Below are 15641 nucleotides of genomic sequence, written 5' to 3'. Positions count from 1 at the left end.
GTGAATTTCTTTCATGTCTGGTCGGTGGTTATCATGCGCCTCTAACTGTCACGTGACGACTGCAGTATGTGGGCGAACACGGGGACATGGGGTGGATAGTGCCATGGAAGAATGCTATTGTTTCACCTGAGGTTTAAGATAAGTACCTTTCCTGGACTCTCTCTATTTATCATCCCAATAGGTCGGTGCAGTTTTTCGAATGGAAAGTAAATGACTGCATTTTGCTCCTTAACACACCAAACATTGTGTGTGGAAAATACATTTGTCGCCATTAATCCTTTCTCAACTAGGCGCAAACCCACCAATTTACCATTTCGCAATCTTTTATCTGTTAAGGCAAAACATCCAGTAGGATCGCATTCGCTCCTTCCTAAGCTACATCTCTCAAATGTTTTGCATTTCCTTTTTGATAGTATAATTCTACGGAAGGTTGATACTTATCGCTTGGAGTTTAACCGCCTGAAGTATTTGGAGAAAGTGGCGGTATCCTAAAATACGGTGTGAGGTCATGCGCTGTGTATTGTGTAGAATAGTACTATTTTCACAGTATCCCATTGTTTATTTTAGTGCTGAAAATGAACTTTTGAGTGATGTCAAGCCGGTGAACTCAGTTGCTAATTGAATACAATCGCCAATAAATTCTAATCACGGGATCGCGTCTGTAGTTTCTTCGAACACGCGCAACATACATGCAAATCGAGCGCCGCCTTCTGGGGATAAAGAGCCGCTCTATGAAAGTGACAAAGTGGGTGGATAAATAACTACATGTTCCTTCACCTTATTTTAAAATGCAAGGGCTTTTCTTACCTCAGTTTACTCATCAAAGTGTAAAATTTAACTGTTACTTTTCTGCGGAATCTTCTCTTATCGCTAAGTAGTACATGTTATGGGGAACTTTGGCAGATTTTTTTTTACCGGGGTAAACTCGCTTCACAAGGCGCATAAGATCGAATTGCATGCTTTGATTTGGACTGATGATTTGTGGCTAAGGGTTAAAGAAAACAGAACAGTACAGAGCACAATACGGAGCATCATAGCAGTGGACTGACTAGCATTCATTTTACTATTCTTTATAGATTACGAAGGGTCATCGCAGCGAGTTAAACCGAAAACTGCGGCAACTTTGGCCATCCGATTTTAAGTGATTTTAGTGGCCCTACATGATTTGATATCCACTGCAATTATATTTATATTTATACTTCAAACCTTAGCCCACTTTTCGGAAGATACTAACTTTGAAGGCCTTTTAAAGGATGTTTACCTAATTTTAACTACAGAAATCGTGAAAAAACACTTACATTAGCTTCCACGCCGTTGGCGTGAAAATGGTCCAAAGCAGCTAGCCACCCATTTATTTTTCGTAGTAATAATGAAACTACTTTCAGCTCCTTCAGGAGTAACTGGAATTCCGCATTTTCTACAGAGCGGAGAGACATACCAAGCATAGTTACCTTTTATAGGACCAACTTAAAGTGATTTGTGGTTCATTTGTTATGCGAAGTTATAAAATGAGATGAGTTAAAACAAATAAAACTGGAGAAAGGTGTCATTTTTAATTCATGTTAGGAAGAAATTCAAGATTCATTGATAGTAAAACCGGCTAGGACAAATTCAGAAGTAGTGATTCAAGCACTTTAAAATGGGACCACTGAATTTGAGTTTTGTAGATAAAAAATGGGTTAAATGAATAATTTCGTCGACAATGTCTTCACGTGTTCCAAATTTTATCCTCATGTCAAACATGATAGGCGAAGTATGTGCAAATCTATGCATTGCTCTCCTAACTAATCCTTAAACGCAGGAATATATTTTGACAAATTTGTTACTAGGAGCTACTCCCAAGGAAAATGTACCACCACAGCCCAAAATATTTGAAGAATCGTGCTTGGCGATGCCTCCAGGTCCACCGGATTTGCCACATTTGCAAGCATAATTAAAATACTTGATCGCTACCAGCGACATATGTATGTGGCATCCCGACTTTCATCGTCACAGGAGTGTGACAGGGGCGAGACGCTACATTGGTGGCAGCGGAAAGCGAACCCAGTCTTAAATGACATGCATCCTGATTTTTCCACGTCTGCGTGATAAGCCTTAGTAGAGCGGAAGAAGTACATATGCAACGGATGGGAGAATAATGATGACCCCTAATAGAAGAGCTGATGCTGACGTCTACCTTCGGCATCTCTCCCAGTCCCGTGTTCTGCAGAAAAGCTATTAACAACTGAAGCGACACTAGCCGTGAACCATCTGGAAGTTTCGTTACGGATTTTCCCTACCGTCCCCTATGGACCTGTTTTAAATCTTGTACTTCCTTACTCAAATCTGCTTTTAGGTTAGTGTTCCTGCATCTATCTATGGACACGCATGATGGCCGACGCAGTTCCCCGTCCTGAATCAAATCCCTAAACCACAGTTGTATCGAATGGTGTAATGCCGGTAGACTGGTGGTGTTTAAACAGGGCAGTACTAGAAATGGCCCGTGGGGTAGTACAAGTGCTCGTGTCATATCTGAAAAGGTAACATTTGGGCGGTTGTGGTAGTCAACTTTCCCCTGAGATAGAACCTTCTAGTATGCCTTTTAGAAGTGAAAGATTTATTGTAAGCGGAAGTTCGCATTTCCTGATTTTAGTGCAAAATCGTTGTATAATCGAGGAATGCCTATACCAAAAGAGGCTCAGTCTTCCGAGGGGAATTTATAGGTATTACATCTAAAATTTTGTTAATAAAGATGAACTAGGAGAAGGAGTAGTAATATTTACTCGTGACCAAGCATGTCAAGGAGCCACTTCGACCTAATATACCGGTCGTAAGAGTGTTTTAGCATAATCGTAGCTGTCGTTTTAGAGGTAGAAGAAATTTGTGCGTATAATAAAGGAAAAATCATCATTCTGTTGAACACCAGCTGTTGTGGACAGAAGGTAATATGCTGCGAGCAAATTTTCACCTTTGTATTTGCGTGGTTTTACCACAGAAGGATGCGTTTTTCTGCTAGACTGGTCTCTAAGTAGATTAACCCGTCAGGAATTAAGCACTGAGACGAATGTAGAGTGCTCTGGATGGCCAATCAGCTATAGTCACAAATAAGAGAACTCTGGAATACATTCAAAAAAATTAGGAAGAAACTTCCAAAAACATTCTTTTCTCTCTATTGACTGTCGAGATGTCGGTCTAAAATGATGATGAAATGTTACTTAATAGGCGCCTTGGTTCTTAAAATTATCACATTATCTCACGATGAGTTTGTGACGAATGAGACTTCAAGGATCATGGAGTGATTATTCCACTGCTTTAAAGATTAATATCGCAATTTTATAACCATTTTTGAGTACCCACATCGGCAATTAGCTCCATCCCTCCAAAAAGCCATAAGAGTTTTGCCTAGTAGGGAATCTTCTCGACCAAAAGAGTTCTGAAAAATATGTCATAAACAAGAGTTCAACTGTAATTAAAACCGAGTGATTAGCTAACCGAAGCACAAAAGTCTGCTTCATGCATTTTCTTGAGGGATTTTAAAGTATGATATTACTACTAACTCGACCGAAGTTCATCCAGCAACCTCAATTTCCTGAAAAAGATGAAGAGTTTTATCGAAGATTTTCTTCAACTTCATTTGAATTGAATTTCTTTGAAAATGGAAAGTCAGGTAAGAGAGTAAAAACTGCCCTATTCAAAAATGAAACAGGTAATTTTTTCCCAGAACTAGGTGTTGATAATTGTGACAAGAATAAGCGATAAAATACTACAACAAAAGGAAATATGGTATATCTTTAGCACTTAAATAATTACTTTACTTGAAGATTGAAAATTATTTTAATGGTAGCTTTACGACCCGTTTCATTCTAGCCAAAACTTCCTTTGAGTTTGATAAAAATATAACCCTTTTACATTTTATTTTTTTGTGGGATTAGAGACGTTTTTGGCAAAATGTTAAAGTTACTTTTCGTACTAAATTAAAGCTGCACAAGGGTAAACAAGTTCCCTACCAAGGGCTTAGAGGAAAATTGCCTTTCGCAGCAAAGATCTTTTATTATTCTAGAATGGCATTAGCAAAGTGCATCACCGAACTGGCCAAGTCAGTTGCTACTCAGAAAAACCGAAATGCAGCAACTCTTGGCAAAAAAAGGACACCTTGTAATTTTTTTACCGTTTCAAACTTAGCTAGTCGGTTTCTAACAAATGACTTAACGCAATTAGTTCCCATGGAGCTAATAAAGAGCATTTGTTCTACATTTGTGATATGTGGACTCAGAAAAGAAAATCGGGCTTCAAACGTATGTGTCGTCAATGAAGAATGGTTTAACAAGGTAAGAGTCCAAAATCTCAACGTTCATACTGTATTCATACGGAGTATCGTGAAGATAAGATAGCCTAGAAGCATAAATTCATTTAATTAGACATATAATATCAGGAGATTTGCCATCGATGTTTGGATTGGTGGTATTCAAGAGGTCACACTGGTAAAACGGAGACTGCTCACTTTTCAACCACAACAACGGAGTAAAGAACGTTTAAAATAATGTACACAAATAGAAGGTGGCTAAAGATTAGCATTTGACACATCTGTAAGATGTGTATCCCTAAAGATAAATAATTTACCATATGCCCAGTCGCCAAGAATATCTGGTAGTTGGAAAGGTGCCGAAAAACACTTTGGCGCTTGGACAATCAGTGGTACCTCATACTTGTCAAACAACTTTTTAAACGATATGTATTTACTATCTCGTGTCCGGAAAGACTTATTAATGGTCCGTGATCGGGTAATCGTTAGTGTGTGTTATATGGTGGAAGCGTTATCCATATGCAATTGCTTTTACTCCTTCAAGGCTGGTTGGTTAATGACCATCAATCTGAACCATATATCACCACTGCCACCTTCTTTTTGCTACTTTTACTTCGCTCTCAATCCTCCTCTTCCGACGCAATGGCATGTTTAGGCGAATTCATCCGCCTTTCACAATGGGATTTCCTTAAAAGTATCTGCTTGTTGCACACAACTTTACCATGTATTTACTGTTCCGCGAGGTTAATTACTCCACTTGCTAGTGTTTCATGTGGTTTGGAATATTTTAGCTCAATTCGCAATGGGAATCAAACGCGGATGGATTGCAGTTTTACGTGAATAATGCTAAATGGAACTTGTACATCGTGTTTTGATTAGTGAGAGTCATAACGTTACAGAAATTAGGAACAAGAGAGACCAAATAGGATAGGATTTTGGGGGCAGATATTAGTTTCCATACGTGGGGGAATGAGAATCTGACACCCAGCCGTGATCTACATGAATGGATGGATCAGCCAACTGATAAGCAATTAAGCTAATGAATGGAGAAGTAGATAAATATACAAGTATTTAGGTGGATGGGTATAAGGCAGATGGATGGGGAAGAATAATGAGCAGACAGGGAGGTAAATTAACAGGAGGAAAGGAAGGTAAAGCAATGAAAGAGTGGATGTGCACATGGATGAATGGATTAATAGGTGTATAAATGCTAGGAAGGCTGATGACTGGATATGTGATATGGATTAGGGGGTAGATAGTTTGATAATCAGATGGACGGATGAAGAAAGGAGTAGATAGCTGGGTGTGTAGCTGAATAAATATTCAAATGAGTAGGTAATTTTATGATTAAAGAGATAAAAATGACAGAGGAAAGGGTGCCAAGAGGGGTGGATTGGTTAGCAGGCAGAGAGGTGGATAACTGAAAAGCAAATTGATGGCCGGAAAGATGGAAAAAGGACGGGCATGTGAATGAGCGATTACATAATTTCATGGGGGAACAACTAAGTATTTAGAAAGAGAAACGAATGGATTGAAGAACTGAGTGCCAGAATACACCGGAAGAATAAGCATAAATCAACAGACAAACAAATGACTAGACAAATAAATTACTCAAACAGCATTAAAGTGTGAACAAATGAGCTGCCGGGGAAGTAATGAACAATTTGACGTGTGCTCGATTAAACGAGTATCCAAATTGTAGATAGATACGCTAATAAATAAACAAACGAATTGGTATTTTTAATACGTGAGAGACGGACTCAAAAACTCACCAATCATCTCAAAATCATCCACCTCATACTGTGGTTTTGGTTCGGGCAAAGAAAATCTTCTCCTTTTTGAAACCGTAGCTAATGCGTTCTTACTCCCAGCCCGTCCCGTCTTCTTTAACAGACGTCTTAATGATCGCAAATGCTGTCGGTAGTACTCATGGTGCTCTGTCAGAACTGATTCCGACCCCTCAACCAAGGAATCGGAGCTACGACGAGGTCCTAAGTCATTGTGCCGATTGGCTTCCACGTCCGAGTTTCCTTCGTCTTCATAGTCGTAGATGGAGGGCTGCGTAGCGAGGGTGGAGCGCCGAGCCTTGTGTTTGAAGCGCCAGGGCATTCCGTGCTGCCAACCGGCTGAGCAAGTGAGACTGCAGACGAGGCAGCACAGAGCTCCAGCTCCGGGGAGGCCCATCTTGATGGTGCCGGTGATGGCTGCAATGGAGACGGAGTAGAGGAGGATGCCACGAAGCGAGTTGCTGTGTTCCTGTGGGGGATAAATGCAGACCTCTGTTAACTTCAAAAGACCACACCTCCTAAAGAGTGTAAAATTAGACAAATAGGTGGGGGGTCAGTAACTAGACAAATATATTAATGAAAAAAAGGATTAATGGACACTTCAGTATTCAGTTTAAAGAATGTCCGGAGTAATGGATGAATGCGCAAAAATTTGTATCTATGTTGAATAAATTTTTGAAGAAGAGGAAAGGTAGAGAAATAAATTAAGTGATAGGTGAGTGGACAAATATATAAGTGAAATTAGGACACCCAAATAGGTAGATGAGTAGGCACACGGGAAGATAAATAAATGAGAAATTGGGTCGATGAGTGGGTGTCGGATGGTCAAATGGGTGGGTAGCTGGTTAGTTAGACAAGAAGGTAAGTTAGTGAAAGAATGAAGGTAGCAGTCGTTCGATAGAAGTATGAATAACTAACGCAGCTTTCAAGCATACGGATGGATGAACGAGTGGATGGACAGATCCAGGCCAACTGAATGGACAAAATGATGGATTAGTTAGAGGTAGGTGGCTGGATAGGAAGAACGACAAACAAATGGAAAATTAATTTAGGATAGGTGGAAGGATGGCTGACAGACAGACAGACTTATGGATTGAGAGGCGGACATACATTTGGATACGTGGACAAAGAGAGGCGTAGACGAATTAATGGGTGGACTGATGAATAGATAAATAGACAAATGCACAAATACTTTGACGCGTGAATGGGTACATAAGAAGGCTGATGAATAAGGATGAATTTTTTAATGAAGAGACTGTAAAAAATGGAAATTGCAGCTATATTGAAGTAAGGATGGACCAGAGGCTAATGGATACACGAATTGGTACTCAGATAGGCAGTTAGATGGGTAAAAGGGTTGAAAAAAGGAGAGAAGAAGCTAGAAAAGCCTGGAAATCCAGAAATCTTTATGAAAAAAAGGTAAAAGAATCTTCAACAATTAAAATAGATTCCAGGGAATGCTAATAACGCCTGGAAAAGCGTTTTTATTTCAAAGTTCCTTTTTCGGAGTATTCTAGAAACATTTTGCAATTAGAGCTACGGTTAAATTAGGTCTAATCAGTGATTATTATAAAAACGACGAAGACCAAGACCATGACTCCGGCCGGCGAGTACCGCGCTCCAATAATAAAGATTTCTGCTCTGAAATCTTCCAATTAATAAAAAATAAAAAGGAGTTAACGAAAGCTGAAGAATTGAGAGTATGATTTAAAGCAACATCAAGTGCTGCTTTCATCAGAACATGCTGCATAAAGTTTTAGAAGGTGGATGAAATCATGAGAAAATTCTAGGTGGAAATTTAAAGGGACCAACCACAACCGAAATATGGAGTGTCACTATCTCCAGCTACCGGTTGAGGGAAATAACAGAAAGCTTAACGTAGAAATGAAAGCGAAATGGAGTGAGTAGTATGAGTTAGTGGAATCTCCCCAGAAAAACTGTGATGGAAAAGAAGAAGCCATTTTCCCATTTCACCATTTTTTGGCAAAAAAAATTCACTTTGGTTGGCCGCTAGACCGCAGATAAATGATCTAGCAAAAATTCTAACTGCGAGTAGGGCTCTTTGCAAGCCAACTAAGTGATATTTGCTTGTTCAGCTGTAGTGATTATTTTTCATCATTTTTCAACAACTGCTTGAGACATTTTTTGTCGAGTTCTTAAAAATGAGGACATTCTGACAGACTGCATCCCATTGGCTGGTTTGAGTTTATAAAAGTTTGTTATTTGCACTTTGCTTGTGTTTACACCAGCCGTCATTTTATGTGAATCCTGTTTTGATTTGTTCACTTAAAAATTAGAAGGGATTATGCAAAGAAGCCTCAGCAATTAAGTGTATGTCATCACATTCTCATTAATGAAGAATTCAGCTTCTGGAACTTTTGGCAGGTTTAGTCCTTCATCACTCCAGCTGCATTAGTTAATTTTGCTATTAATACAGATCTGTATTCCGTCAAGGGTGCCTTCTAGGAGATGATGCGCTGGTAAAAAAAAATATTTGTACAGTTGCTATGGTGCTAAAAGGATGCACAAGAGACAAGCGGCAACTGGGTTTAATTTATTGTACATACAGTCTGAATCAATTAAATGACCGCAGAGGGACATCACTTTTAGTTAATTTTTTTAAACTGCTGATTCATTCCTCTAGGGAATTTAACCATAAAGTTGAAGTACAATGAATAACTTTATGGTCCAGTGATTTAACTAGTGAATTTAAGCAACATGAAGAGTGTTGGTTCAGCTGAAGATGCAAAATATAAAACTATCAGATCTTCACTGCCAGGATTCGTCAACTATCTATGATTCAACCATCTGGATGCAAAAAGAAACAAGCGAATTAGTATCCTTTTACAATAAAGTTAAGTAACGGGAGGAAAATTCCTAACACGTCCAATGTGCTGAAGTAACAGAAATTATATTCCTATTCCTAACAAGATGCAAAGTTCTCACAAATTCCATGTGTATAAAACGTTTTGGCGCAAGAGGCCAAGACAAAGCCAAGATCTCAATGCTGCTCACCATCCATTTACTTTCATTTTGTTCTATTTATCAAGTGATTACATAATTGTCGAATGCTAATTCCAAGGAAATGTGACAATCAACACCTGCAGAGACATCACGGAGGGTATATGAAAGATGGAGATCTGGATGAGGATGGAGCAGTCTCTCTTCGGTCCTCTCTCCCTCTCACTTACACTGAAATGCGGCATTAGGTCTCTTCATCAGTGAATTCAGTGACGTGTAAAATAACGTATTAGATAAAAGGTCTTACGTCGTCTTTTGATGATGCGAACGTCTTGTCACTGATTCACTAGACGCGATGCCTTCCCAAGGAGAAGTAATTTTTGAACGCCTTCTGTATTGTGTGATTTTCACACCAGAAATGCCATAGCGGACAACCGTACCGAAAAACCATCACACACAGACATCAGAAGTACACAAATCATGCGCATTCTTCTAGCCACGAGGTAAGATGGCCGGTAAACAATTTGAAATCATAAAGGGGTTTTATAACGCATGCAAAAGAAGTGCAGAACAACAAAGTGACCGTCACCAAGGTTATCGCTTGTCATCTGTTAGTGCATGTGGCATGTGGAATATGGGATGTGGCATGTGGCGCACTGTGTGTGTGTGTGTGTGACCCATCTGTTCAGTCGCCATCACGAGCTCACTATCCGCCTGAAGTAGGTGCTAACGCCTCATTGCACCTCTCAAGTCCAGTTAAATGTGGTAGAGTGTTCTGCGTTTGTGGTATTTCTCCATCATCGGTTATGAAACAAACGCCTGCATTACCATCAAGGACAGAGAGTACTTCTGTGCCTGCTTATACCAGCACGCTAAGCTGCACCGTATCTCATCTTCTTTACGTGTTTGACAATAAAGTTAGGGGGAAGGAGTTTGCACATTTGCTTGTAAAACGATCAAGCTGGAAGTAGACCTATTGTGTTCAATCAAAATTTGGTGACTTGGGGGCTCAAAGCAAGAAAAGGTGGGATACAATAACGAGCATCATGCCAATTAAATGACGCATCTCTTTTTATAATCCACTCTCATGGATAATTGTGAGCGTCATTGTCGCAACCTATACCGCAAACCACACGAATTTTTGCACATCTGCTAAGTTTCTCTTTGTATATCGCATATAAAATGGCCAAACTAAGCATGGTCTTATGCATAAAGTAGCAAGCTTTAATAGTAACATTGTTTTTCTGTTCTGTTAACCAATTCTAAACTAATAAGAAGAGGACAAAAGATCCAGTTTCCTAGACAACAACCCTCAGAGAGACGGAAGGAGAAGGCAAGAAGCTAAAAAGTTAAAGAAGCAGTTCTTTAATTTGGCCAGTCTTTTGAGAGGCAAACGACAGATCTGAAGACGGATGAGCTATTTAGTGATAATAAAGCAGCACTTGTAGTTAGCATGTTGAAAGAGGTAGAGTGATTAAAGGACAAAAGAGAATCCGCCAGAACTTACACATTAGGGTCTGGGATGGATCTTGACATGGTCAGCATCTCTGGGCAGCAAATTAGTCTAAAAAACGCGACTATTGAAATAGAATAGTCAATCAAAATGAGTAAGTGAATAAAACAGCAAAGTGTAGTCTTCACCTAGCACTTGAGGTGGAGTCGACGCAATTCTTGAGCAAGAATAACCATCCAGAAGCAGTGTTACAGCTTTGGAGTTATATGCGACAGTCGATGCTGTCTCAGAACAGCAAAACATCCTTCAAATTAAGCCTATAAGGTAGAAGAAGCGTAGAGTAGTAAGGAACTAACTAGTGTCCGGAAGACGAAAGTACTCAGCTGAAAAATTCTTAAGAAAGAATAAAATTTACTTTGCAGTGGGTGAGGACATCAATTTTTTACGGGAGCAAAGAAGTAATATTTTTGGTTTAAATAGGGGTCAAAGCATACGCTTTGATGAGTTTCAATAAGAACTTTAAAAGGGATCTGGCGACTGGGATGCAAGATACGAAAGCCACCGATGTCTAAGGATGCAGAAAATCTCTTCCAAATAGCGTTTGAAAGAAAGACACCGGTGAGATTGATAAGGCATTGGGAGAAAAATAGAGTGTTTTCAGGGCTGCAAAAGCTCTTCCGAGAGCAATTTGCGAATTTAAAGAAACTAACAAGGCCTGAGCGCCTTAAAAGAAAACTAATAACTAGAATTCCATTGGTGGAAGAGGCAAAAATAACAGGATGCAAAAAAAGATATGCTCCAATTTCCGGGGGACAAGAATCTTGTAAATGATGTTTAAAAACTTCAAAGGTGAGAAGATAAATTATGCATAGAACAACGAAGCGTCTCTTTCAACTAACATCTGAAAAGTAGGAGGAAAAAAGAAAATAGGAAACCAAGAGATGAAATCAGTATAGGCGCCACTTTCTGACAAAAGAATTGAAAAGCAAATGAGTCAATAGTCTCAAATGCCAATGTTAGGTAACATCACAGGTGCCAAAATGAGCTGGAAAGACTAACCATTCCAGGTGGTGGCAGAAGCCAAAAGACAATTGCAAGACAGACGCCCAGACAGGCACCAGCTAGCACCTCCAGTGGACCTGAGATAGCAACGATTGCGATATCCCCCTGAGCGAAGGCAATGGCCTGCGACACGCCGAAACCCGTGATTGCAAGAACGTCATCCAGACTGGAGGCGGCCATAACGAGGGTAGGAATTCCCGCGGCCACTCCCCATCCTGCGACCTCCAAGCGGAGCATGTTTGGCACCACTACAGCTGGTGAAACGGCGGCCAAAGTGAAGCTATTTGGTGAAAATAAATGGTAAAATGCATCTTTTTCGGCTACGAATAGAAAAATGTTTTCAATGAAGCTGTTTTTCTGGTCCACATTTTGTTGATTGTTTTTGGGGCCCGTTGCTGCTTAATTTCTATCAGGGTAATCACTTCAGTCACGCGAAATTAGAAGGAAATGACATTAAGCAAATATTTAGGAACTCTGGTCAGTTCAGAAACTGACGTCTGTACTAAATTTCATAATTATACTGATTGCCTAATTGAAAAAAAAATTTTCTTTGCCCAATTTTCACGTTTGCCTAAAACTTCTTGACAAATAGGCAGATTTAGATAGGTACTGTAATGAAAGCTATTTCGCTTAGTTTATACCTCAAACTTAAGCTCCTCTTTCCTTTTTTACATCCATTGCTTCATTAAGTTTCAATCATTACTTTCAGGAAAGCTTGTAACACCAGCAAAATATTCCTCTGATCCGTTTTTGCACCCAGTTCAAAAGCATTTCGAAAAGACATGAAACTCGCGCTCTAGTTAAGTTCTCTGGGTGGCCAGTATCCCATCGAGGTGGGCTTCAAGTACGATAACAATAACTCGAAGGCCAGCATCACACAAACTTTAATCACCCCGTGATTCCAGCGGTCTCCAACCTCCGGCTAGCAATCACGTACGCACATGCTGCACCTTTAAGTTACTAATTCGGGTCGCTAATACATTCATAATGAGTTATCATTGAATTATTCCGCCTGAAGACTCAACAGGACCCAAATTCAAGCACATAATCACCCATTTAAAATATAAAGCCTATCAGTGTTGATTTGAAGTTCGTCTTTGGTCTCTTCGCTTTCTCCCCACTTATTGTAAGGACGTATCATGAATAAATCAAAGTGTAAATGAATACATTGACTGCCCGTAATGTCTTGGGATTGTCAGATGCATGGAAATGTTCCTTATTGTGATCTCTATCAGCTTTCCATCAGCCTTCTTGTACTATCATAATAAAACTACACCCACATTATACAGCAAAATCGCTTTGAGCATAATCCTGAAGCTACAGCAACACAACGAACTCACCCCATCATAGCCGCCCACGGCCAGGGCCAATTCATGAGGAATTTTGAGACGAGGGTGCATACAAGCGCCTCAGTGAGACACGGCAGGCACGTCAATCTGATCATGCTACTCCAGATGCGTTTTAGAGTGGCGGGTTCTAATCCTAGCCCAGCTCGAGTAAGGATTGTGGCCAAGGCGATCTGACGCAGAGCACTGGAGAGTGCCTTATTCACCCTCAATATGGCTGCCAGAATAATCAGTGGATCTGTCAATTGTTGAGTGGTGTTCGCAATATTGTTGGAGAAGGCGGCAGTGGGAAAGGCGATGAGGGGGGTGTAAAAGACGGCTGCAGCTTTGGTGGTGGTGTTGCTTGTTGTTTCGGCTGTTGGCGGTCCACCCATGAATATTTCATAGGGAGTAATGAAAACACTGATGCAGCGGAGAATAAGGCCACTCATTAGCATACCTGTGTGAAGGTTTAAAAGCAAAATTAGTACAAAAAACAGTCATGCGATTCATTTGTAAGTTTTAGTGAAACCAAGACTCTCTGGAATCTGGTATGCAAAAAAGCTACAGAATTTGAATGTTTGTTGGGCTAATACTGTCAGCGGAGCTAGATCTAGACCAGGCTGAACCCAATTTTAAGACAAACTGAGAAACTCACCCTACGATGGACTAAGGTGGTACAACGTGGTGTTGGTGATTTTGATAAGTGCCTACCTATTCTTACCCTCAAAACAGGCACTAGGTTAAATATGACGGGTTCGGAATGAATCTAAAGCAAAATTTTATTTATGAGCAACGGCTAATAGGCAACACCGACCGACGCGACGAAAAAATTAGTCTGCTCAACTTACCGGATATTTAAGACTACGCGAAAAGGGTGTATCTGTGAAAATCCACAACAGAATAATTATTAGACACTAGATATTTCCATGACCATCTTGTGAATTGGTGGGAGAGCAGGATTGCTGACCCTTCACAAGTGGCCACATCTGCGTGGACTTTCAAAGTGCCCCGAATTTCAATGACTACTCCAACAATATCATGAATTGATGAGCCGACGTTCATGTTATGAAAAAAAAGAAGATAGCTCAGATTGACGGTGATCCAAAATCAGAAATTTAATTGATGGGATAAGTTTTTATAAAGTTGCACAAATGAGCGAAATTTGGACGTTAATAACGATGTCATTAGTTGCCTAGAAGTTTATTAAACGGGTTTTAATTTGTGGCTGTCTTAAGTCTGGAAACACGAGTGCTGTGAGACATCATCCAGCTTTGAATAACACGTCTTATTCAAGTACTGTCAGCATGATTTTTCCAGCACAGGGTGAGGTTGTTTAGTCAAGTCGATTTCCCCAATATGTGTAGCTAACGTTGAATTTAGAAGGCCTTGCAATGTGTTGGTAAATTAACTTATAACCTTCATTATAGTTCGGAGATTGATCTCAATTCATGCGAACACGATAGCGGTAGTCAGTGCAGAAGGGTGGGTGATAGGAGACTAAATTAGTACAAAATAGATGAATATTTTCGTGCGATTTTTACATCAAACATTGGACAACCGCAAAAAGTTTCCCAAAAAATGCTAACGGTTTAAAATCTTAACCACTGACATTTATCGTCTTTTCCCAAACGGATTCAAGCCAGCTGCGAAGTCGATTTTTGCAGAATACTTTAGTTGTAAAAGTTAAAAATCCTGGACCCAGACACTTCTGATTCTACTTTATTTCCGCTTCGAAAATGTCCATTTCCTTCTATTCCACCCCATCTTGCATGTAGTCATGTGGTCGGCGAATGCCAATTCCATGAAAAGATGATAATTATCATACGTACAGACACCATCGGAAGTGTACAGGGAGCAAGGGTGAGACAGTCATTCCTGCTTCCCACCTACGCATTGCAAAGAGTGATCTTCTCACAGGTATCTTTCATAATCATGGTATGAGATATGCAGTCAGAGGTTGTGCATTATTTTGAAACATTTTTGTCTTCTCGCCACTATTTTACTAGTTCTGACCTCTTCTCAAGGGAAACTAATTCCTGCGCACTTATACTAAGTAGGTGGATTCTACCGCAATAAGTAGTAGCGCACCAACAGAGTGATGCACTTCGATCAGTCGTCATAATGCGTGAGGATAAACAATAAGATGAATTTTGCAAACAAATAGTTAAATTACTATAAACCAAATAGTGAGCAAGCAATTTTTGGTCACCTAATAGTTGCTGAAAATTGTAAGTAGTATAAGTGTATTTGCATTTATTTAGGTTTACATTCAAACAAATTTTCTGTCACGCACTAACTTCAAAAAACTGTAGCCAACTTTCCAGGATGTGGTACCAATAGAGGGAGAATCACAAACTTTCAATAAAACCATCATGAGTCATAATTCATGTGCAAATCGTGAAATAGGGGAAGGAAAGGAAAAATTGAGTTAAATGCTACGAATTATTAAGTAAAATTGAGGTGTTTACTTCTTAACTTAATGCGCTTTTGTTTTTTTTTTGTTGCAAGACCGTAAACACACTACTAATGCATTAAAAGAACACCGTTACTGCACAACCCCAAGTTCGTCAAACGCTAAGTGTTAACAACTACCAAATTCCTTACAAGAAAGGAACTTTGCAATTATAAATAATGCTTATTGTCCATTGTCAGTACTCCCATCATCAGGCACCCCACCAAATCTTCTCGGGCTTAAAATTCGAAATATTTATGTTAAAATGGTAAAGAAATCAGTCTTTTCCAAGATGCATAAACACTGAGGGATGCAT

At 39.7% G+C, this 15641-nt stretch overlaps 1 protein-coding gene across 1 annotated transcript; it reads right to left on the bottom strand. All coding sequences in view use genetic code 11, as the record gives it.

Annotated features, from left to right (window-relative positions):
- Positions 1 to 5230: 5230 nt before the first annotated feature.
- Positions 5231 to 13935, bottom strand: EGR_06514 (Mitochondrial sodium/hydrogen exchanger NHA2; the record flags this gene model as incomplete). The annotated part of the gene is made up of 5 exons (XM_024495763.1): positions 5231 to 5277; positions 6055 to 6538; positions 11543 to 11825; positions 12886 to 13293; positions 13841 to 13935. The coding sequence occupies 5 exons, from the start codon at positions 13933 to 13935 to the stop codon at positions 5231 to 5233; spliced, it is 1317 nt and encodes a 438-aa protein (XP_024349827.1).
- Between the last annotated feature and the right edge of the window lie 1706 nt (positions 13936 to 15641).

This window comes from Echinococcus granulosus (assembly GCF_000524195.1).
Source record: "Echinococcus granulosus chromosome Unknown EG_S00058, whole genome shotgun sequence".
NCBI classification, from domain to species: domain Eukaryota; kingdom Metazoa; phylum Platyhelminthes; class Cestoda; order Cyclophyllidea; family Taeniidae; genus Echinococcus; species Echinococcus granulosus.
Note: the sequence above shows the minus strand (reverse complement) of the source record. Positions and strands in the feature narration are given on the sequence as shown.